Below are 24,315 nucleotides of genomic sequence, written 5' to 3'. Positions count from 1 at the left end.
TTGGAAGCTTGAATAAAGAGGTTTTTTTTTTTTATACTTAACATATATGCAAATAAAACTGAACCCTCATCTACCCAGGACATACATCTTTTAATATGACATGGAGGTCTGGCTTAGAGCCAAACACTGTTAAAATTAGGTTGTAGTATTGCCCTCAAGTGGCCAGTTTTGATACGACTTCAAGTAGTAGATATTTAATGTGAGACAGAATGCAAGCATGTATGCAGATAAAGAGCAAAATACTTAGAAATGGCTGAAAGTCTTACGAGTTTTTCACCTTTTTTTTATGCTTGAATTCCCTATTATTGCCCTATCATTTAGCAGGAGCAAATACAATAGACAATTACCACCAACTCTTATTCAATTACATTGCAGGGTTATTTGGGAATAAAATTAAATTTGTTCATTAGGTTCTGTAAGGACTTAGCATATGCATTTCACTGTTCTTGCAAGTAGCCTGTGTAGAGAATCAAATATTGTAATGCTTCTCTTCCTGGGAGACTGAGCATAACATAAATGCCATCTCTGTTTTCTGTCCTCATAGTATCTAGAGCCCTATCATTTCTCTTTTCACTGATATAAGAGCAAAAGTCTGTCTGGACTGGGATGATCAAAGACGTGCTTAGTCTGACATTCTGTTTCTGGCAACAACCAGGCAAGAAAACATCACGAAGCTGTGTAACAGGACAAGCATGAATTGGTACTCATCCCTAGGCAGGCTATAGCTATTTCTCATAACCTGCAAGGTTAGAAACACAAAACTGGAAGTGGGATATATATCTTTATGTTTAATAAGCCTCAGAGGACTTCTCTGCCATGCAATTCTCTACTAGATTTTTTTAATCCATTAATGCTTTTGGTCTCCCCAACATCTTACAGCAATGAGGCTCTACAGATTATTTAGGTATTGCTTGACAAAGAGTATTCGTTTGCTTTAAAACTTCTACCTGATTACTTAATTTCATATCCCTAATTCTTGTATTAAGAGAAAGAACGAGTTATCTTTCCTTCTTTACCTTCTCTATGTCTGTGCCAATCTGTCATGCAGTGCACAAATAAAGTTCTTCCTGGCATTCTTTTCTGCTGTTCTCATTTTGAACATCCCAGTTTAGCTAGTGAGAGCTCTAGACTGATTATAACATGTGTATATGTCACAAGTAAGTCTTTACACTGTTATCCAGGCCCTTAGCTCTCTGCTTTTCTCCTGGCCTACAGATCCTCTTGCTCTGGCTGTCAATCCAGGTGGCTCTGTAAGCATGCCCCTCTGTGACCCCCAGCTTTCCCAGACCTACGTAAAGCTGCCTAAAGGAAGCTTTCCAGCTTCCCTTAATCAAGCTGATCCACTTTTGCTTTCACAGCGAGCTGGGAAATGCTGTTAGTAAATCACCTTTACTTTTTCACTAAGAAGTCAATGCTGGATTGGGAAACAGTTCTTAGTTCAGTCTCAGTCAAAAGACATAATTTAGTGGTTGCTGAAGCTAGTAAGCAGCTCTTTGTCTTTGGACTTATTCATAACAGTAAGCATGTTTAGAGGAAACCTGTCTCAGATGGCCTTTTCTCCTCTACGTAAATAAGCTATAAAAGTGTTGAGGGACAAGGTGTTTTGTTTGTGGTTTGTTTTGTTGGTTTTTTTTCTGTCCTGAACTATTAAATAACATCTCCCTAAAAAAATCTTACGTAAAGAAAAATACGTATACATGGGAAATCTACTGTATAAAATAACTGAATAATACTGTGGTTTTCCCCTTCATCAAGCGACATGCTAAAGCTGCAGAGAAATGGCACATCGTAATAATAAATCAGGGGTGGAATAAATAGATTTACCTAAAACTAATACTATGATTTATGATAAATTACCGCACTGTTTTCTCTGTGATGTATTCAGGAATGATTGTTTTGATTTTGGGTACATTTTTCTCCCATTACAATTCTTATGACTTTTTCTATACACTCTGATCAGTGGAGAGGTCTGCCTGTGCTAGCAGGCAATATAGGAGATAGCTTCATCGTAAAATATGTCTTTTCTGGACTTCTATCAGTCTGTATTCTTCCAGGCATCTTAGATATTTAGATAACTTCATACATATAGTCAAAGAGATTCTTGTTTGCGTGTAGAAGAATATTTTTGTATCTATGAATGATTACTTACACGCAAAAGTATTTGGCCTTGGTGAAGAAGTTTCACCAAACATAGATGCAGTAAGAAGAATGAATGTACAAAAATGAACTGAGAGTACAGAGTCTATACTGAAAATTATCAGAGACTGAGTTGATTCAAGTGAAAATATCCTCAGCTGTTTTAAAGGAGAGGCAATTACCTTAAGTCTTTTGAGACCCTACAGATCCAATTGATCAGAGAGAAGGGAATAGCTCCAATTCATAGCAGAACCACCTGGAGAGGACACCCTTTGTTACTTCAAAAAGGGTAATTTCTTGAAAACAAAGGTCATGCTTTGGCTTCTCAGAAGTATACCTTGCTTTCAGATATGATTGTGGTAACTTTGTCCACCATCTAGTTTTGAAGGCTACAGTTAGGAACCAGCAAGGTCCTTTCAAAATCTATTCATATAAATCCTGTAAAGTAAGATGCACCAAATCTCAAAATGTAAACCTCAAAATTACACTGAATTACTCAGTAACCCCAACGGCCTCTTATCTTCTATTTCCTTGCCTCTTGGGTAAGTTTAGAGCTCAACTACACCTCCAAAAGAGAAACACTCTTGCAGGAAAAAATTGATAAGTTCACATTGTTTAACCAAAACCAGGATAAAAGTGGCTAACTGATGGTATGTAATTAACTGGCAACCAGTAATAAAAATAATAGATTTACTATCAATTTCAGTAACAGAACAGGTAAAGCATGACAGCAGACACTTCAAAAACATTAATAAACATTTCACATTTCTAAACATCCTTCTATACATACCCTCTGAAGCTGCAGTCACAACCACCCACTCACCCACATTTACCCAGACCCTGTCTCACAGGCAGCACAGGTTAAAAGCACAGCCTCGCACTCCTAGGATGCAGCTTCTCTTCTTGCATGCACCTCTGCTTGGAGAAGTGGGGGGGTCCAGCTCTGTGTGTGCCTGTTTCACATGGACCCACATGGGACCTTTGCCCATCCTTACACACTAGTATTCCCTGCAGTCTAGGCAGAAGCTGTGATGCCAGCCAGGCTGACTTCTGGAGGTGCCTGATCGGGTTTTGACTGCTGCTTTCACCTCAAAGTCTCTCCCCCCACCACAAATTGCCATGTTGCTTTTATACTATTTCCCAAGCTGACTCCTTCCTTGTTCCAAAAGCCACTTTATAATTTCCTGCTACTCTTTAATCTCACTGATAATCACCTTCTTTATCATGATAAGTCTGGGACAAACATCCTCCCAGACAGTTCTGTACATTCCAGGTACACAGGTTTTGTTGTCTGTGGGTGGGCTGTGTGAGCACTCCCACAGTGTATCTTCTCCCTGTCTTCAGTGTCTCATTTAGATTTCCTGTACAGTCACTGGAGGAGAAGAGCAGTTTTAGATTGCAATTAATGTCACTGTTTTGAGGTGTCTCCCTTGGGATGGCATAAATCATGCTCTTCAAGCATCTGTGCTCTGCAGTGAGATATAAAGGTAACCTTTATAACGTTTAACTTGTGCATAGGCTAAGCCATGTAGTCTTGTAGGGTGGGACTCCTCTACAGATTTTGACACCTGAGTGAATCACCTTCACATGAGCTGTGTCTCTGAACACCTATTACAACCAACAGAAAGCTAACCGCTGCAGTCGGTGAAGGCAAGTGTTTTCAATTTGCATTTCTTGCCATTCGTAAGGTTAGTTAAGGAAAATCCTTCTTGTTTGTCTCAGAGAAGGCAAGACTGTGCTAGAACTGAGCTAAAAGCTCAGAAAGACTGTGACCATTTGCTTTTATACTTTCTCAGGGCAATCCTCAGCTGACCATTCAGCCCCAGGCTGCCCCAGCAGGTCTCCTAAGAAATTCATTTGCAGAAAAACTGCCAGAGGAAAATCCTCTCAAGGGAATTACTACAGTCACCATAACATCCAGCCCTGCAGGTGCCACGCTCTTCCACTCTCCTTGAGTCCCTATGAACTGTGCACGAAGCTTGCAAATAGGAATTCCTTTGTCAATTAAATTGCATTTTTTCAATGTGTCAGGCCTTTAACTGATGGTTCAGTGTATTTTTGAGAAGCCAAAGAGATCTGTGTCACTGAGATCATAAACCTTATTTTAATGACTGCAGACTTTAGAAAGTAGATATCAAAGTGTTCAGAGAAAAAGCATTGTAGAAATAATACTGAGTTAGCCATTTTTTTTTTCCCACTGGCTTATCCTAAAGCAAAAGTAGTTATCAGTGAGTGAAAGTCAATGAGTTAAAATTAATTTTAAGAGTATTCCTAGTTCTTTCTGCCTTTACAGAGAATGTGTGTTTGATCCATGTAATTTGGCTGCATTTACACATTTCATTACATAAGTATGTGGACTATACCTCCAACTGTATGCATCCAGCATGTGGATGAATGTCTTCAAGTTTCTGAGAGGTCTTGCAATTCTGTATACAATGGTGTCATTGTACAAAATATGCGTGCATGTCTGCATTAAGTTTTGCAGCCTACTAAAATTTAATCCCTATTCCTCTGCTTAAAAAACTGCCAGCCAGAGGTCAGCTTTCTCTCACACTAGTTCCTGTGACTGCCAGCAGTTTCTCCCATTCTGTACCCTTTATACTATTCAATACTGCTTTTAATTACACTCAATGAATTATGAGATTGAATCTTGCTGGACAGGTGGTCTGTTTCCTTTGAAGGTGAGAGAACCAGCATCAGTGGTGATCATCTGAAGAAACCTTCAACTCGGTGACTTTAGTATTTTGCAGCTGAACACAGGTATTCATGCATCTTTGTTGGGCACACTCAGAAGAACATGAGGTTGCTGCAGGTTTTCACACTTAATCACCACTAATCCATACAGATTACATTTTCCCTACCAGTTGCTGAGAATCCTGTAGAATCTGCAGGACTCAAACCTAACCTGAATTTAAACAAATGGGATTTTTTTCATTAATTGGAATTCAATCTGAAGTGTTTGTCTCTTGTCTCTGTTGGTCCTGAACCAGCCTGACTAAATATTTATTTTCTGTCCCTGGTTTAGAATAAACATTGTCCTGAAACCTGATAACCCCTAATGAGAACCTGTTGTGCAATGCTGCTTCTCCGGTCTGGCTAAGGGGGGATGTAAGCAAAATGCAGATCCTGGGACAAGCCAATTTTATTTCAATGCCTGTTGTGTTGGAAAGAGTTGGCTATTATAGCCAACGGCCTGCTCTGAGTGCAAGTAGGGCAAATAACTCTGTCTTTCATCAATTCTCACTAGAAATATAATCATTGCGTGTCCTTTGTGTTGAAGTGCTTAGGAATTGATTCATGGTGAGGAGCAAATGAGCTAATGGTGCTTTTTCTGTTCCTCTCACCCTTCCTTCCAATAGTCTACACCTCTCCTTACAAAATACTGCAACTCCTTATGTTTCCTGTGCAGCAAAACAACAGAGCTTCTCACTTAGTCCCCCATTACCTACTGCAGATTTAGAAAATTAGAGAAAAGGTGCAAGTCACTGTAGGAGGAATGTGAGTGCTATACAGGATCTGGCAGAGATGCTGGAAATTGTTCTCAAACTCAGCTGAAGAACCACCATGTAGTTCCACCTTGGTGCAATGAGTCTTCATTTTAATTTTTTATTTTGCTTGAATAATCATTTAACTGGTTTGGCCTGGCCAAGGGACTGAAACGGGACAGTTTCACTGAGATATGAATCTAAAGCAGAACAACTGATTTGAAAAATGTGCAGCTTCTTGTTCTTAACCTTTGTACTACTATCTGGGAGAAACACAGCTTTCGTGATCTTAAAGTTTGGGAAACGTGGAATCCCTTTCAGTCTGTTGTGGCAATGAAATGGCGTGTGATCTGAGGATTTGCATAATCTTTCTAAATAGCAGTTCCAGGGCTGTTTTGCCCTAAACACTCATGGAATTGCAGTACATAGGGAAAACTTTCTACAGCATAAAAATACAGTGTGATGCAATTCAAGATTTCAATATCACGCAAATATCTAAAGGGAAGAGTTGAGGCTACGTGTGCAACTTTTACTTTGCAATTGCCTGGCAGTCAGAGGTTTAATTTTATAACTTTACTATGTATACTGTTGTTCCTACTGGCATTTCAAGTAGCTTTATCAGAAAGAGGGGGAAATGTCCTAGGCACTGCATGCCTTCAGCCCAGATCTGCGCATGGGGACACTTCCGTTTAGTCAGTAAAGCCTGGGAAGGGAACCACTTGTTAAAATAAAGCCAGAGGTGATAAGAACTGGAAGACAGGCCGACCAACTTCCTACCCACAAGTTATTTACCAGCAAAACGGAATGGAGCTACTAGAACTGAAGAGAGCAAATAGCAAAGGACAACCATTGTTAGCTGCGTACTTGAGGATTTCCCATGGCTGGCGGTAGGTTTTTTGAAAAGGAAAGTGGAGAGTGCTTATTACACTTAAGTGCAATATGCTGCCTGAAGAAACTGAAAGCAATTCATCCGTGCTGATGCACACCAGCATGCTTGGCAGTATTCATGCTCATGAGGGGAGGCTCCAACACTGTCTAGAAAATTCCGTGGCCTAGAGTGCACAGAAGTATGTGGCAAGATCTGGTGTTTGCACAGTGAATACATCATAACACATCACCCGTAACTAACAGTGTACCCCAGGGATCCTTAGTGGGTCCATTCTTGTTCAACATCTTTGTTAAATGTCTGGATGATGGGAGAGAGTGTACCCTTTAATGAAACAAAACTAGGAGGAGTGGATGATACAACAAAGGGTCATGCTGCCACCCAGAGGGACCTCAACAGGCTGGAAAAATAGGCTGACGGGAACCTCATGGAGTTCAGCAAGGGGAAGTGCAAAGTCCTGTACCTGGGAAGGAACAACGAAGGAACAACAAAGACACCAGTACTTGCTGGAGGCCAACCCACGGGAAAGCAGCTTTGCAGAAAAGGACCTAGGAATCTTGGTGGACACTAAGTTGGTCATCAGCCAGCAGTCTGCCCTTGTGGCACATCTGGAGTACTGTGCCCAGTTCTGGACTCTCCAGTGCAAGAGGGATGTGGAGAGAGTTCAGAGGAGGGCCGCTAAGACGACTAAGGGACTGGAGCATTTCTTATGTGATGAAAGTCTGAGAGAGCTGGGACTGTTTAGCCTGGAGAAGCTTTTCAGGGGCTTAGGGGGATCTCATCAGGTATCAATACCTGAAGGGAGGCTGTAAAGAAAAGAAGATCAGGCTCTTTTTAGTGGTGCCCAGTGACAGCACAAGAGGCCATAGGCTGAAACACAGCAGTTTCCTTCCGAAGGTCAGGAAACACTTTTTTACTCTGAAGGTGATTGAGCACTGGTACAAGTTGCCCAGAGACACTGTGGAGTCACAGAATGATCAGGGTTGGAAGGGACCTCTGGAGATCATCCAGTCCAACCCTCTGCTAAAGCAGCTTCACCTACAGCAGGTGGCACAGAGACACGTCCATGCGGGCTTTGAATGTCTCCAGAGAAGGAGACTCCACAGCCTCTCTGGGCAGCCTGTTCCAGTGCTCTGCCACCCTCAAAGTAAAGAAGTTCTTCCTCATATACAGATGGAACTTCTTGTGTTGCAATTTGTGCCCATTGCCCCTTGTCCTGTCGCTGGGCACCACTGAAAAGAGCCTGGCCTCATCCTCTTGACACTCGATTTTAACGATATTTGTAGGCATTGACAAGATCCCCCCTCAGCCATCTCTTCCCCAGGTTACACAGGCCCAGCTCCCTCAGCCTTCCCTCACAGGGGAGATGCTCCAGTCCCCTCACCATCCCCGTAGCCCTCCGCTGGGCCCTCTCCAGTAGTTCCCTGTCTCTCTTGAATGGGGAAGCCCAGAACTGGACACAATGCTCCAGATGTGGATATACTCTCTTGGCCTGCTGGCCATGATCCTCCTAATGCACTCCAAGATCCCACTGGCCTTCTTGGCCACAAAGGCACACTGCTGGTTCATGGGCACCTTGCTGTCCACCAGCACTCCCAGGCCTTTCTTTGCAGAGCTGCCTTCCAGCAGGTCAGCCCCAGCCTGTACTGGTGCACGAGGCTGTCCCTCCCCAGGTGCAGGACCCTACACTTGCCTTTGTTGAAATTCATCAGTTCATCTGCCCAACTCTCCGGCCTGCCCAGGTCTCATTGAATGGCAGCGCGGCCTCCTGAGGGATCAGCGGAGCCTCCCGGTTCTGTATCATCAGTAAACTGCTGAGGGTGGCTCTGTCCCCTCATCCAGGTCATTGATGAATAGATTGAACAAGCCTGGACCCCATACTGACCCCTGGGGAACACCGCTGGCTACAGGCCTCCAGCTGGACTCTACACTGCTGCTGCTGACCCTCTGATCTCTGCCATTCAGCCAGTTCTCAGTCCACCTCACCATCCACCCATCTAACCCACACTGCCTGAGCTTACCTATGAGGATGTTATGGGAGACAGCGTCAAAGCCTTGCTGAGGTCAAGGCAGACCACATCCACCACTCTCCCCTTGTCTACCTACCCAGTCATTCCATCATAGAAGACTACCAGGTTCATCAGGCATCATTGCCTCTTGGTGAATCCATGTTCACCATTCCTAATGACCTTCTTTTCCTCCTCACGCTTCGAGGTGACCTCCAGGATGAGCTGTTTCATCACCTTTCCAGGGGTGGAAGTGAGGCTGACCAACCTGTAGTTTCCTGGGTTGTCCTTCTTGCCCTTTTTGAAGACAGGAGTGACACTGGCTTTCCTCCAGTCCTCAGACACCTCTCCTGTTCTCCATGACCTTTCAAAGATGATGGAGAGTGGCTTAGCAATAACATCTGCCAGCTCCCTCAACACTCAGGGGTGCATCCCGTTGGGGCCCATGGATCTGTGGGTGTCAAGTTTGCTTAAAGTAATCTCTAACATGATCCTGATTGACCAAGGGAGAGTCTTCCTTTCTCCAGGCTTCTCTTGCCTCCAGGGTCTGGGAGGGCTGGCCTTAGCAGTAAATACTGAAGCAAAGGCAGCACTTAGTAGTGTCCATCATTGCCAGGGTACCCACCTCATTCAGCAGCAGGCTCACATTTTCTCTAGCCATCCTATTGCTGCTGATGTACTTGAACAAGTACTTCTTGTTATCCTTGACCTCCCTCACCAGATTTAATTCCAAATGGACCTAAGTCTTCCTCATTGCCTCCCTGCATGTTCTGACAATGTTCCTATAGTACTCTCAAGTGGCCTGTCCCTTTTTCCACATCCCATAAATGTCCTTCTGTTTGAGGTTTGCCAGAAGCTCTTTGCTTACCCAGGCAGGCCTCCTGCCTTCTTTGCTTGATTTCCTACTCATAAGGATGCACCAATCTTGAGCCTAGAGGAAGTGATGCTTGAATATTAGCCAGCTCTCTTGGACCCCCCTGCATTCTAGAGACCTGATCCATGGGATTCCTCCAAACAGATACCTGAAGAGGCCAGAGTTAGCTCTCCTGAAGTCCAGGGCCGCAATCCTGCTTGTTGCCCTGCTTTCTCCATTCTCTGAATTCCACCATCTCATGGTCACTGCAGCCAAGGCTGCCCCCAGCCTTGTCCCCAGCCAGTCCTTTGTTAGTACAAGGTCCAGTAGCACACCTCACGTTGCTGGCCTCTCCACCACCCGTGCCAAAAAAAGTTATCATCAATGCTCTGCAGGAACCTCCTGGACTACGTGCGCCTAGCTGTGTTGTCCTTTCAACAGATATCAGGGAGGTTATCAAGTCCCCCATGAGAACCAGGGCCTGTGATCATGAGGCTACCTCCGAGTGTCTGTACAAGGCCTCACTGGCTTCCTCTCCCTGATCAGGTGGCCTGTAGCAAGCACCCACAACAGTGTCACCCATGTTGTCCTGCCCCTTAATCTTTACTCATAAGCTCTTGACTCGTTCTGCATCGACCCCTAGGCAGAGCTTGATGCATTCTATTTGCTCTCTCGTGTGAAGAGCAACTCCACCACTCCTCTTTGCTGGCCTGTCTTTTCTAAAATGTATGTAGCCATCCATGACACCATTCCAGTCATGTGTGCTATATCCTATGTGTTATCCTTGGAGGTATTCTAAAGGTATCTGGACACAGTCCTGGCCACCTGGCTGTAGATGACCCTGCTTGAGCAGTGGGGTTGGACAAGATAACCTCCAGACATCCCTTCTAACCTCAACCATTCTGTGCTTCTGTAATTCTCTGTTAGAGCCAAAATATCACATTAAACATTGTTGCAGACTTCTGCTAAAGGTCAGGCTTGGTTAACCCATCCACGGTGGATACTCAGTTGTGACCGTAGTAATCAAAGGCAGCTAGAGAGACACCAACCACATTCATCCCCAGTGGGGTTGTCTACAGAAGGCTGCACGCTTCCATCATGTTACCCCAGTGGGACATGTATAAGTGGGTGATAACAGAAAATATATAATGAAATTTCTAAGTCAATTTAGTAGAGAAATTTCTGGAAATAGCCAGAAATTTTTCTTTCAAGAATATCAATACTGAACATGTTCTATGTGTACTTTATGTGCCTTATCTCAGAAGATAACACTTTTTTACTATATAAATGCATCTGTTTCTTAATATATTACTACTAAATTATCTGATAGTTTTACATAGTTCAGACATTATTTGAGTTCTGTGCTGTGTGATAACTCTAATGGAAATATAGTTCAAAGGCAGCCCATTTTTTAGCGCAGAGGACTCTTGCAACAAAACCTGTCTGTGTCCACTCATCACTGGGGCTCTGTGTTGCTCCAGTTCTTTCCCTGAATCATCTGAAGTGACAAGATGGGTTAATTCACATGAGTGATGAAAGCAGCTGAGGACAGTGTTGTGCAGGCCAGTGAATATGCCACTGGGAGGATTCACAAGTCCAGAAACCTCAGGATGTGCAAGAGTTCAGTCAAAACACAGGTTGCGGTGGCTGATATTTTTTTCAACATCTTTCTTCTATGTTTGATTTAAAGCTTGTTAACCTGGTGTGTGGATTTTTACTCAAGTTCAAGTGGGATAACCCTTGGCACAGTATGTTAAAAAGAGAAAAGGCTTTTACTGTGAGTGTGCTATTACTTATTGCTGAAGAAATAAGTGTTTGTGGTTTCCATTGCCTATAACCAGTGACAGCAAAAGGTTTTAGTGAAGTAAGCTTAGACTGTGAGCAATATTTTTTAAAACATCAATACAGAGTTTGTTTCTGATGTACTTATTTGTAAACAAAAAAATCATTCTCACTAGTATGCTGTGTAGAGCTTTTCATGCCACTTTACTGTGTGAATGAATAAGAACTGGAGTTGACATTCTAAGGCAAGTTTTACTTCTACCAGCCTTTTAATTTATGATCTTAAACACTGATACTATAAATGTTCAAAAATATATGTAATCTTATTCACAGCTACAAAGGTTTTTTGAGATATTCTTCAAAAGCAGTTCTCCTCAACAAGCCTTCAACAACATGAAGGAAGCTATAAGCAAACTTCTACTTATAACTGAGGTCTTCAGTGAATCATCTGCCTCAGGACCAAATTCTTTCAATCAGTAAGTGACTTGCAGTGATCATTACTATGTTATTGTCAAGATAACTTAGCTTCTTAGAAAAGAATAGAAATTATACAAGAAACATGACTTCTAAAATAAAACAATCCCCTGCTATTTCATACTTCCTTATAAAGTGAGGACATGCTGCATTTAAGGAGTAAAACTGCAATATCTACAGTGTTTCCAGTTTGTGCAAATGTTATGATGAATACTTAGGACCAGCTGCTATGTCCTGATGAAGCATTTCAGGCAGCACAAATGAACAGAAATTACTCACGGTTGGGCTAGTCGTAACATATATAAAGCTGTATTTCCCTTCAGTGAGCCTTTGGTCATATGTCAAATATTTAATGTTAGAGTAGCCCAGATGGTTCAGAGCTGGCTGCAGCAGGCAATCTGAACAAAAAACAATGTAGAATACTTCATGAAATGTACCTTATGAGATACACCTAGGGAGCAACAGTCACATTACTGTGGGTGTTATATCATTGTAGTCACTTCTATTAGAGTGTTACAGTTCTTACACATAACTCAACCTTTATTATGTAGTATTTTTATTAATTAAAATTAATTTGTTCGACATATGTTATGTCATATCCCTGACATTTTTATGATAAATACTAAATAAGTTACTGTTTATTACATTTATATGTTTTATAAAGCTATTTGAGATCCCAGATGTTTTAGTAGCAGTACCATAAAGCACATTATTTGACTTATGCAAGTTGGGAATAAAGCCTACATTGTGAGTGGAGAGGGTAGTGAGGAGGGGAAGAGTGTAACAGGGGTGGAACTATTTTTACAGTGGTTGAAATGCTAACATTTTTTTACCAATGGGGTGGATATTTCTTGGTTGTGTAACCCAAGACTTACTTAGAGCTCCTGGCCCATGCCTTTAAACGTCCCTGTAGGTGCAGCACAACTCTTAGGCTTCAATAAGCCCGGAGAGTTAGTTTCACCATCTCTTGCCCCCCAGATGTCTTCAAGACTTTTGCAGGACCTAATTTTCATCAAAAGGCATTTCATCCTCCAGCGTAGTTCACCTCCCTCACTGGTTTAAAAGTCAACCCTATGAATACACTTTAATGTAGCACTGGTTTTGTCAGCTCACAGTCTGACTCAATGTATGTTTAATGCTGCTGTCTCTTCTTAGAAATTTTATTTAATCTGCATCGCATGCTGTCTCTTGACCTATGTGTGTGCATTCTTGTGTGTGTTCTCTGGACCTGTGTGTATGTCATTGCAGCATATATAGGGATACAGATTAGTAGTGAACTTAGCAGTGTTATGTTGGACTTGATGGTCTTAAAGGTCTTTTCCAGCATAAATGATTCCACAATTCTACATTTCACAGCAGTACCTAACTAACCTCACTGAATGTGATTCCTGTTATATTGTATTTCAGATGCAGCCAATGTTTTCAGATGCTAACCTTTGACATTGGATTTGGCACCTCCATATACCCAGTAGTTCTTGAGGTGAGAAAATTACAGATTATTGCTTGACCCAAAAAATTTACACCAAAAAGAACACAGGAGGGAACCTTCTTTGATAGGTACCCTCAAATCTCTGAGGAATATACAAATACATTAATATTAATTTTGCCTAAAAGTGGAGTGTTGCTGTGGAAGAAACCAGTTTTTAAGGGACAGATTTCCTGTGATGAAGTTCACCACACCATTAAAATGTGAAAAACTTTCAGGTTTGGCATTAAAGGACTATCACGCCAATGTGAATATCAGCAAAACAATATCCATGGGATGCACTGCATGAAAGTAGAGTTAGGTATTAACTGTGTCAGAACAAAGGTGAAGGGAGGAAGTTAAAATACCACAGTTGGCTTTTAATACAAATTAAAGTTCTCAATGAATTATATTGTACTTCTTCAGTTCATGAAGTGCTTTAACCTCCACTGTGCTGTCTTCTTCCTGGACCATCCTCCGGCCCTCAACAACAGAGAAATGTGACTGGTGGCATAAACTTCCTGTGCCAGTTTTGTACCACTCCTGCCTCAGAGCAGCCTGTTTAGAAATGAAAATTGTACTGCTTTCCAGCTGCTTCTCATTACCCCTATATATACATACTAATTGTACATACCAAGGTATATAAAATCTTTGTCCATATGATACAAAAAACCCCAATGAAAAAATATATCCTGGGAAATTACAGGAGAATAATTTTAAAATTCATCCTCAGTTAAAATCTGTTCAAGTTTCTAGTAACAACAGTGCAGTCAATATCTCCATCCTTCACAAAATAAATAATAATAAAAAAATAATTCCTTTAAACACAAAGGAAAAATGGACATAAGAAAGAAAGTTTGCATAATCTAAAAGATCCATGAAGACTTTATTAATATCCTTAATTAGTCTGACAAGAATTGTTTAGCTAGTGTAAGAAATGTGACCTGTCATAACAATTTAATAATTGTATACCAGCCTGTGAAAAAATTCTCCCAGGAGCTGCTTAAAAAACTAAAAATAAAGCATAGTGTTTACCTGCCTGCATAGTAGTCTCAACCATCAGCCATAATCCATACATGTACAGTAAATCAGTAGGGTTTAATAGTTTCTTATTAACTTATTAATAATTATTTACAATACTTATAATTATAAATAATAACTGTTTATGAAAATTCAAATCAAGCACATGAATAAAAGCTCTCACATGGGAATGTGATATTGTACTCTAGCCACTGGAGGTCAGCAAACATTGTGGTGCGTAGTTCTGACAGAAAACGTGGTACAGCATTTGTTATAATCCTGTCTGTTTTATTGGCGTTATTATCACTTTTTTCTTAATAAATAGTTCCAGTTTGGTATATGTGGTTATGAGAAGACTGGACTTGATATCCAAACTATAAATTCTTGCATTGTTTCCAACAGGTGCACGAAAACTTCGACTTTCAAGATGATGAATCAAATACTCAGGACCAAACTTTCAAAGAATTTCTTTTTGAAGATACCTTTAAATTTCTCTTATCTAATGAATCCTCAACATTCAGTTTCATAGAAGCTTTACAAAAAATATATGGATCAACTGTGAGCAAGGTAGTTCATTCCACCTTTTCCTTATTATTAATATGTGAAAATATTTCATTCTAAGTTGTATGCCTTTCTGAAATCATAAGTGCCAACTTACAGAATTAAGTATTTATTTAATCAAAACTATCTGTTACTGAATTCTGGGGAATAAAACTGCAATTATATTAAACAATCTAATTTTCTTTTATAAAAATTCCACTCTCAAATTATGTAATTTCTCAAAGTACAGTACTTTAATTATATATTTAAAATTTTAACAAAGTAATTTCCCCACCATTTTTTTAAACGGTCTTTTTTAATATACAGGTTTGTGTGTTTCATAGACCTAGAACTGTAGATTCATATAGATTCATGAGCATCAGAATTAAATTTTGATTCCCACAGTTTTGTGTCTTATTTTAGATGCAAGATCCAATTGCATTTTTTTTTTTTTTTTTGCATTTATAGGATCTGTATAAAGTTTGCCTCACTAGTGAAAACTATTTCTGACAAGCTGGGATCACTAACAGTATTTCTCCGTCTGGTGCATTTCTGAGGAGATCCCTGCTTGCAAGACTTACAGGGACTGAATTATCCATGTGACTTCTGCCTTTCAGACAGTTGTTGACTAGAAGAGGGTCATGGGTTCTAAATTTGTGATAGAATAAAGTGGGAAGCTGCAGACATGCACATGTATGACACGATTACCTAAGTCTGTGTTCCATAGGAGACCATGCCACATTTCAAACTGTCCACTTCATTGTCTGTGCTTGCAGTCTCTTCCCGTGGTAGTTTCTGTGAGTACTTTTCTCCACAAAGCTAATGCACAGTCTAGTCTAGAATAAACTAGAATAAAAAATGGGAAGAGCTATCAAGGAGCGGGCTTGACATGACTTTGGATGAGGTTAGGGCAAGTTGGGAGCCGCTGTAACTTGTTCCTTTGATCACCAAAGGGATTGGGGTCTAATGAAAGCACATGGCTTTCCATGTGATTTCACCAGACTGTGCTACCCTTTCCTTCATAGGATGGAACTTACCACAGAGAAGATGAGCAATGTTTGTCCTTAGAAGAGATAAATTCAATGATTACTTTCATAAAGGAGCTGAAGAGTCTTGGACAATTTGAGCTGGTAAATAAATAAATAAATAAACAGAATTTTGTTGTATTGGATACTTTTTTAATATAAATCTTAACTTTTTTTCCTTCATTACCATTCTTTGCTGTCTCTGGCCCATGCATTAGGCTGGATGGACAGGGAAGCAGGGAAATAGAGGTTATGCTGATCTTATTTTGGAGGATTTAGGGGATTTAAATTAAAAGAGATAAAGAAATAGAGCAGAGAATTTGAATTGAAGATTTATTGAAAAGAACAGCTAAAGCAGAAACAGATACCAGAAAATAGAAGGAAAGGAAAAGGAAGAAAACCATGTAAATGACTGATGAGTTGGTAAGAAAATAGAATTACAATGAAGCAAAGCAGGTGTGAATGGAAGAACTGGAGACAGTACAACACTGAGATCATGCCAAGAGAATTGATATAGGTGAAGAAGTGGTGAAAACAGCAAGTGGAATATATAATCTGGCATCTTTTTCAAACTTCAATTGAGTTCATTTTTGGAGAACAGAGATGGAGGAATAACCATCAGTGCCTGTGAACAGGCAAGGCAGTTAATGAGGGAAATGGCAAGAACTGAGGAAACAAAAATCTGTAACTGGGTCTGTTATTCAGAAAGCCTGCATAATATAAGGATTTCTTCTAGATCTGCTGGGTATCAGGGCTGGGAAATGATGAGGCTTTCTGAAGAGGGATTGAGTCTAATAGATCTGGAAGTCGAATCAGAGGCAAAGGAGTTAGACTTCCATGTCAATAGTAGTAATCCTGATTTGCAAGGCTGGGCTAGACAGTCCTTTTCTACATGTGGGGGAAAGAACACTAAAATATATATCCATGCATATGCTATATACACTGTCTTCTAATAACTGCACTACTTTGCATTTTACAAATATTATAATGTGCAGTCTCTAATCAGTGTCTCTCTTTTCAGCTTTTCCCTTCTGCTGCACCCAAGATTCAAACTTTCCTGCGTGACCTTTATCACATGGTAGACCCAATGAGGCGGCTTGGTTCAGTCCTGACTGTGCATTGGTTGCTTTCCAGTTTACTTGAACAATTCCAGTTCATGACTAAAGAGGCAAATACAAATCTTTCAGAATGGTAAGATAGCTATTACATGATCCATTGAGGGTAGTTCCTTAAATTATATTAATTACAGTAGCTCCAGTGAGCATCACAAAATTTTAAAAAAAGTAGATGCAGGTGGACTTACAACACTTGAGATGAAGGTCCATCATGGAGCAGTGTCAGCCATTCTGCTGTTAGAGTTGTAGCTAGATTTCTACATAGGACAGTTTTGTCCCTTTTCCTCTCTTTCTGATACAGAGGACTCTGGGTTAAAAAATTAATTAGAGCTACAATAAATGTTTTTTTAAGAAATATGAAGTAAATTAAGTAGGTTGTTTCTGAACAATAGTGAACTAAAACTTAGGATTGCTTACCAGGGTTGACTGTCTTTTAATTTATTCACCAATCAAAAGCAAAATCGTGAAGAAAATATAAAATTTCAGGTGAAGATTTTTCCAAAAGGGACTAATAATTTTCTGTGGCTCTAAATTTTCTGTCCAACAAGTGACAGGCTGAAGAGCATAATAGTCTGAGAATGTAATTTTAACTTTTTTTAAAAAGCTGGAAAAATATTGTAATGACAAGGTTAGATCCATTGAGCTTCTGGCGAGAAAATTTAACATTCATAAGGAGGGAGGGAGAAAAGAAGGAAGAAAAGGAGGGAGGGAGGGAGGGAAGAAAAGAGGGAGTATGGAATTAATGGAAAGAAGAGGAAAAGTTGTAGGATACATATGTTTAGTCTAAAATTTGTAAAAACGTGGGTTTGGGGCTCATTATCTTTTGGTTAATGATATTTCATATGCATATATGCCATACTTCTTTACTGATTACACAAACAAGGGCTTTGGAACAGAGGCACGTTAGACAGAATGTGTGCTCCATTCCACTGAATCTCGAGTTAAACGTGTGAATGACAGTATTTTTTGCATTTTGCTTGGAGAATGCTGTAGTGACTATATAAGGCATCTGTAATATTTTTTAAGTTTTAACTTTGTTCCTTATTGAATTGGGTGCGGCTTTCAGCAAGTCAGTAGTTATCTATATGTTTGTTTAGCTATGAAGTAGAGCTTATACTTTACCACTGTGCTAGGTAACTGTTTATTAGTGTTTTGAAAATACATAGCTCCATGAATGTGCTAAGTATTGTTGTTACTGCTGGCCACTCCATGAAAAGTAACTCAAAGATGCAGCTGCTTGCATTCATGTGTGAGCCCTTGCCCTTTTGCCGAAATATTTAGGTTTGCATATCAAAGCATACCAACCTTTGGCAGTTTTCTGTTCTAAGCTGTGCCACTCACTCACTTTGAGCAAGCCCCTTGGCCTCTTTTTTTTTTTCAAGTTGAATATTATTGTATGTGTATAAATATGTAGAAGTGCCATTACCTTTCTCCAAGGCATGGGCCAATCTGCTGCTTTTCACTGTATTTTTCCGAAATGGCTAAGCTAACAATGCTATTCTGTTTATTCACTGTAAAAAAACCATGTGTTTTGACATTGTTAAATTGTAATTTTCCACTCCTATACCTACATGCATGTGATGGTGATGCATGTGTCAGATATGCACGTAATTGTACTTAACTGCAAGGAAGAAAGAGTTTAGTAGAGCTTACTCCCCAGATAACTCAGGTATGCATTCTCTTTGAGCTTTGATTAATCTTTTTTGAGATTCCCAACTTTGATGAGTTTGTATATCAGAACACTTTTCCTGAGTTTCTTCAGTTAAAGTGAGGTTGTTTTGTTGGTTTTTTTTAACAGTTCTTATTTCTCTGACTATGCAAAATTGGTATTTCCATTTACAAAATCCAGTGATTTGCATAGCTAATTGTCCAACCAGACAAGATACTTATGGGAAAAATAATGACTTCTGAATTAGGTCATCTTATTCTGTTCACTGGTTATGAATCCATAGGATGGAGACAGGATTTAAAGAAGTTTCTTGGTCTACTATTCTTAACCCATTTCATCTACATGACTAGTAATGAAATCTTAAATGGTACTAGTGTACTCTGTGAATTCCTTCCACAGGAGAAGCAAGAACTGTAGAAACTCATCTCAAACTATAATGAAATGGTTAGAGCCTAGGTTAGAAAGACTATCTCCAATGCATTGGAAAAACATATGAGAAAGTTCTTTGAAAGTGATGGAGTGGTACTTTTTAACATATGCACTGAAATCAATTTTCTGCATTGTTTGTGCACTGTTTTTCAACTCTATTCAGTTTCGATTTGTGACATGACTTAAGACATACATCATTATTGCCTTTCAGAATAGTGGCTATGAAGTATCATGGCAAGTATGTTTGACTGTGCCAGACAGCAGGGTAGCATGGGAGAATCAGATTAGTGAGAAAAGCTAATTTGCTAATATGCAAAATGCTAATTTGCATAAGACAAATTCTTAAGCAGATTAATAAGGTTGCAAATGCTTTTATGAAATCAAATTTGGAAAAGTGTTACTAGCCTCTCGTGTGCAAAGTCAAAATAGAAGCAGTAGCTGTCAAAATGAATTTGGACTGAAAATAATTTACTGGAGTTTAACTTGGTCATGCTTTTCACCTGGGCACTTTAAGAAAACAACATGGTTTGGTCTATGGGGCAGAAGAAGACAACAGCAAGGAAGTTTGGATAAGATCACCGATCTGCAATGGGAGGAGTAAGAAAGGAAAGGAGGAAAGGAGAGTGTCAGTTGAGATTAAGTGCCAGAAAACAAATCCCACTCTTGAGTCTGCAATTTTGTATTTCTCTTTTGAAGATAGGCACAAGATAGTATGGTGAACCAAAGACCTTCATGGAAACTTTGTGACTGAAACCAAGCAAACACTACAAACTAGAAAGTTCACGCTGCCATTTAATCAAACAGAAACAAATTGCTCATGATCACATCTCACAAAATTACCTCCAGTGCCTCCTCAAGAGATACCTACAAAACATAATCTAAAGAAATAAAATTCATAACTCTACTGAATCCTGAAATATGGTCTCAGTGTTGACTTTACAACCAATTGAAAATTGCACTATCCACAGCTAACACATCCGTTGGAGGCCCCAAAAGTGACTAGATTTTTTCCTTTTTGTATTTTAATCTTATGAAAGATATCCCCTATTTCTATACATCCTTCATTGCTGATGTCTCTGATTGCTCAGACCATCAGATGACATTACCATTGCTGCTGTCAGTCCTCTAGATTTCTCCTTTGCTGCATCAGAGAGATTCCTAAAGGACAGGTTCACTGTCAGCAGTTTGGGATCTTTCAAAAGGTACATTCACAAGCATGGGCTCACCTAGGGTACCTGACGTGCAGTCATTAGTTTAATTAGAGCTAATTGCAAAGTGTGTAGGCAATGTGCACATCTGTGCTTGATAGCTCCTCTGAGATACTAACAAGGGGCCACTGAAACAAATAAAGGACCCTTCTTGAGTATCAGCATGTGAAGGAAAGGACTCTGCAGAGCCCAGGATCCCAGCCACTCCCTTCCCAAGGGAATGCTTCATAACTGCATCGTTCCTCAGCCTGCTGAACTGCAAGGAGCTTGAACAAAGGAAAACTTATGGTTCTGATGATTAAAATCCCAGTCTTCAGCAAAGATAAATCATGGAATCATAGAATCATTTAGGTTGGAAAGGACCTTTAAGATCATGGAGTCCAACTGTTAACCCAGCACTGCCAAGTCCATCACTAATCATGTCCCTTAGCACCATATCTACCTGTCTTTTAAATACCTCCAGGGATGGTGATTCCACCACCTCCCTGGGCAGCCTGTTCCAATGCTTGGCAACCCTTTCAGTGAAAACATATTTCCTAATATCCAACCTAAACCTCCCCTGGTGCAACTTGAGGCTGTCTCCTCTTGTCCTGTCACTTGTTACTTGGGAGAAGAGACCGACCAAGCCTCCTGTCAGGTAGCTGTAGAGAGAGGTAAGGCCTCCCCTGAGCCTCCATCTCTCTAGACTAAACACCCCCAGTTCCCTCAGCTGCTCCTCACAAGACTTGTGCTCCAGACCCTTCCCCAGCCCCGTTGCCCGTCTCTGGACACGCTGCAGCCCCTCTGCTCCCTCTTGCAGTGAGGGGCCCAGAGCTGAACACAGGGTTTGAGGTGCGGCATCACCAGTGCTAAGTGTGGGGGGACGGTCACTGCCCTTGTCCTGCTGGCCATGCCGAAATCTGAGTATCTTTTTGTAAATACAATGATCTGAATATCTTTCTGTAATATCATTTCTAAATATTACATTTTGATACCCTGTGGTAATTAGATAAAGTTATTATATATCTCTTAATGTTGTCTGATGATAACTACAATCTCTTTACAGAGTCGATACGTAGAGGTCAGGCCGTTCCTCTGGGAGCAGGGGCCTTGCAGTGGTGGTGGTTGCCACACTCCTGAGGTGTTCTCTGGCTAAACCAAAGTGACATTTTATAGAATTAAGACTTTTTCACAATTAAGAAATTGTGCTTTCACCTTACAGTAAAGTTTGGGACTGGGCAATCAAACAGGAACAGTAGAGAGAAAGGATATGTTTGATGTGTGTTAGCCACGACATCCTTGGCAAGCAGAAAGAGAGGTGCAAAATGACTTATAACTTGGAAAACAAAGTCTCTAATAGTTTAAGTGCCTCCTCTGAAGTAGGTTATGAATGTGCATGAAATTAGGGTGGTGTCTAGACACTGCAAGCTAAGAACTACATTTTCATGTGCACAGAGACACACAGATCTGCCAGCTACTTCTTTCCTTATCTCATTGAGACGATTCAGAAATCTCTGTTTTATTATCAGACAGTTCACCTTTTACCGTTACTAACCTCGATGCTGCTTCCAGCAGCTCCTGTGAAACATTAAGTGATGGCTGATTGCACAGAACAATATTGCCACCTCCCTTCCTTGGCACAGACAGTGACTTTGTGTCTTTTAAAATCCAAACTGAATGTGCAGCAGTATCGGGGAAGAAGCTGCTTTATGAGAACTTCTATGGAAAACACTGTGAGGAAAACACGTGAAAGCTTTAAGAAATACTAACAGACCTCTGAAAAGGTCTGTTACCCAGAGGTCCAGTACATGGATTGCAGAGAAGCCTACTGCCTTTCTTCTACTATGCTCCCAAAATGCTATATGAAGGAAAAAATCTGCAGAGTTAGCAATATGGGTGCTACTAACATGTTAATGAATTGCTGTGATTGTCTTTTTTCACTGAGGATTTATATCTATACTCTGGATGTTGATTATGTGATTTGTTTTGAATTAGCAAATGAATCAAGATATTCCATTATATCAATTCATGTTATTGTCGGTACCGATACTTACCTTGACACAGATCTTCATTTATATTTAATTATTTTTGAACAATGTCTAACTTTAACCTCAATTATATACAAAAAAAGCATTATACAAACAGTTAAGAGATACAGTTTGTGTTATTTTATTCTTGGCTATATCCACTCTTTTTCCCAGCAATTCAACAACTGAAATTTATTTCTGGGTTTGGGTTTTTTTTTTCTCATGTGATATGCTACCATTTATTATGGAATGTGTGTTTTCTGTCACTTTCATTAAGGTAATACTGCTAATGCTGGGATCATGAATCCAAAAGGTTCATCTTTCAATGGGGAATATTAAAATACCATGTGGCCTGGGATGCCATATAGAAATTTTTGAAAAATTTTCCATGGTTTCTGTTCCTTCTATTTATGTAGAAACATGTCTGCTATTGAATTGACAGGAATTCTCAAGAAAATGCGAGTCCTAAGAAGAATGTTCCTTCCGACTTTAGGAAGAATCATAAAGGTAAGAAATTGGAGTAACATCTTTTAAATATGGTATGTTTTCCCTTTTTGTACTACTTCTGATAACTGGTATGATTTAGATTACATTGTTTTGCATTCCAGCTGGAAGGTCTTGGCTTATTACATGTAAAAGACCAGCTTCTTCTTTATCTGTGTAAGTTCTGCTGTACCCGTGAGCAGTGTTCATGAGCCTAAAGCAAAGATCTAACACTGAAAAGAATAAAAGTACACTGTTTTTTTATAATTAACACAACGAAAATTCCTTCTTTGATAGGACTGCGAATCAGGCTTAGATCAGAAAATTATCAATTGTTTCTGTTTACCTTTCAGCATTGCATTATTCCAGTCAGACTAAAGAAAGACAATGCAGTTATGGTAAGTCAAGGTCTTTCTAGACCACTGAAGGGGAAGAAGAGAGATTGCTTGAACAAATTTATTGGGATTTTCTACGTAACCTTTCAGTGAATTGAGTGCCTACAGGCTGTAACATAAAAAAAAAGAAAAGAATTTTTAAGTAGCAAAAATGTTTATGAATCACTCAGTGATTGGGCTATTGTGTTAAATAAGCCTCAAGCAACATTAAGCATTGCTATACGTGCATATTAATGTGAATATTCCAGCACTCATTGATCCCTTGCTGCACTTAGTAGACTTTTGCCCCATATTTCCAAGAACTTTAGCACACATTTGTTCTTGTGGAATAGCCTTTAAACTTCTATGGAGTTTAATCAGCCTTATATAAGGACAGTCTTCAGCTCAGAAGTGGAGTTTTGAAGAGCTGGTTAAGAGATGAAGAGTTTTCTAAAATATCTGCTTGTAGAAATATTTAAAGTATGTTTAAAGATATTTAAAGTATATTTGTCTTTGGTGGGAGCAATGCTTTCTGCTGCCTTCCTCAGTAACACTTTTTCTGAGGGATCACTTTATAAATATGAAACAATTGCTCTGTGGTAGAAAGACTTTTCTACCCATTGAGCCTCATTTCCCCTTTGTTACTGATGTCATGGTGCCACCAGGAACCAGGAACTGTCAGTCAGAAACCAGAAATGCTCCTGGGCTGGCTGACTGGCATCACCATTCCAACTGCAAGAAAATTAATTTGAAAATACCTCGATTTATTTTATTTTGAAAATTCCTCCTCATTTTTGAACTAGCAGTGAGAAAACCTTTCTATGCAAGGCGCACAGGATCTGGAGAACTGTTTATAATCATCTGTAGAATTTTTAAAAATACTTTCTTTGTGTCAACTTACAAGCTTCAGTTCTAGCCCAAATTCTGCTCTTCCACTGGAACAACTTCCTTTACATTTTAACACATGCAAAAGAGTGCTGAAATTGCCCTGTTTTTTTCTCAAGGCAGATATTTTGGGGTAGAAAAGGCCCACATAAAACTGCTTGCATCCCTTATGACCCTTTCAAGCCAAGTTTTAAGCCACAAATTTTTTCAGATATCATAGTAAAAGAGTTTCCTGGCTGGCATATTTTCTGAAGCACCCAGTTTTAAACATGTACTGGAGAATATAAGTGGAAAGAAAGTTTGGAACATGCAATTATACTGTAAATCTGAACCCAACAGGTTGGATTAAAATATTTGTCATAATTGGGTTGCCAGCAAATAATTGTTCTCATGAGTCATTTGGCAAACACTACAAAATAAAGGATACATTTGAGCAAATAGGATTTGATTGTGGAGATTTCATACACAGGGTAG

At 39.9% G+C, this 24,315-nt stretch overlaps 1 protein-coding gene across 2 annotated transcripts in view; it reads left to right on the top strand.

Moving 5' to 3' along the window:
* The window catches only part of CPED1 (cadherin like and PC-esterase domain containing 1), a 155,057-nt gene that overhangs the window by 57,611 nt on the left and 73,131 nt on the right, over positions 1–24,315 (top strand). For both annotated transcript variants that reach the window (XM_056341197.1, XM_056341198.1), the window contains exons 8-14: positions 11,482–11,624; positions 13,030–13,102; positions 14,510–14,674; positions 15,673–15,777; positions 16,694–16,863; positions 22,542–22,606; positions 22,936–22,980. In XM_056341197.1, the coding sequence (XP_056197172.1) occupies positions 11,482–11,624; positions 13,030–13,102; positions 14,510–14,674; positions 15,673–15,777; positions 16,694–16,863; positions 22,542–22,606; positions 22,936–22,980 (766 nt within the window). The remainder of the gene's footprint in view (positions 1–11,481; positions 11,625–13,029; positions 13,103–14,509; positions 14,675–15,672; positions 15,778–16,693; positions 16,864–22,541; positions 22,607–22,935; positions 22,981–24,315) is intronic.

This window comes from Falco biarmicus, chromosome 5 (assembly GCF_023638135.1).
Source record: "Falco biarmicus isolate bFalBia1 chromosome 5, bFalBia1.pri, whole genome shotgun sequence".
NCBI lineage: Eukaryota > Metazoa > Chordata > Aves > Falconiformes > Falconidae > Falco > Falco biarmicus.
This window is presented reverse-complemented; position numbering and strand designations above follow the sequence as displayed.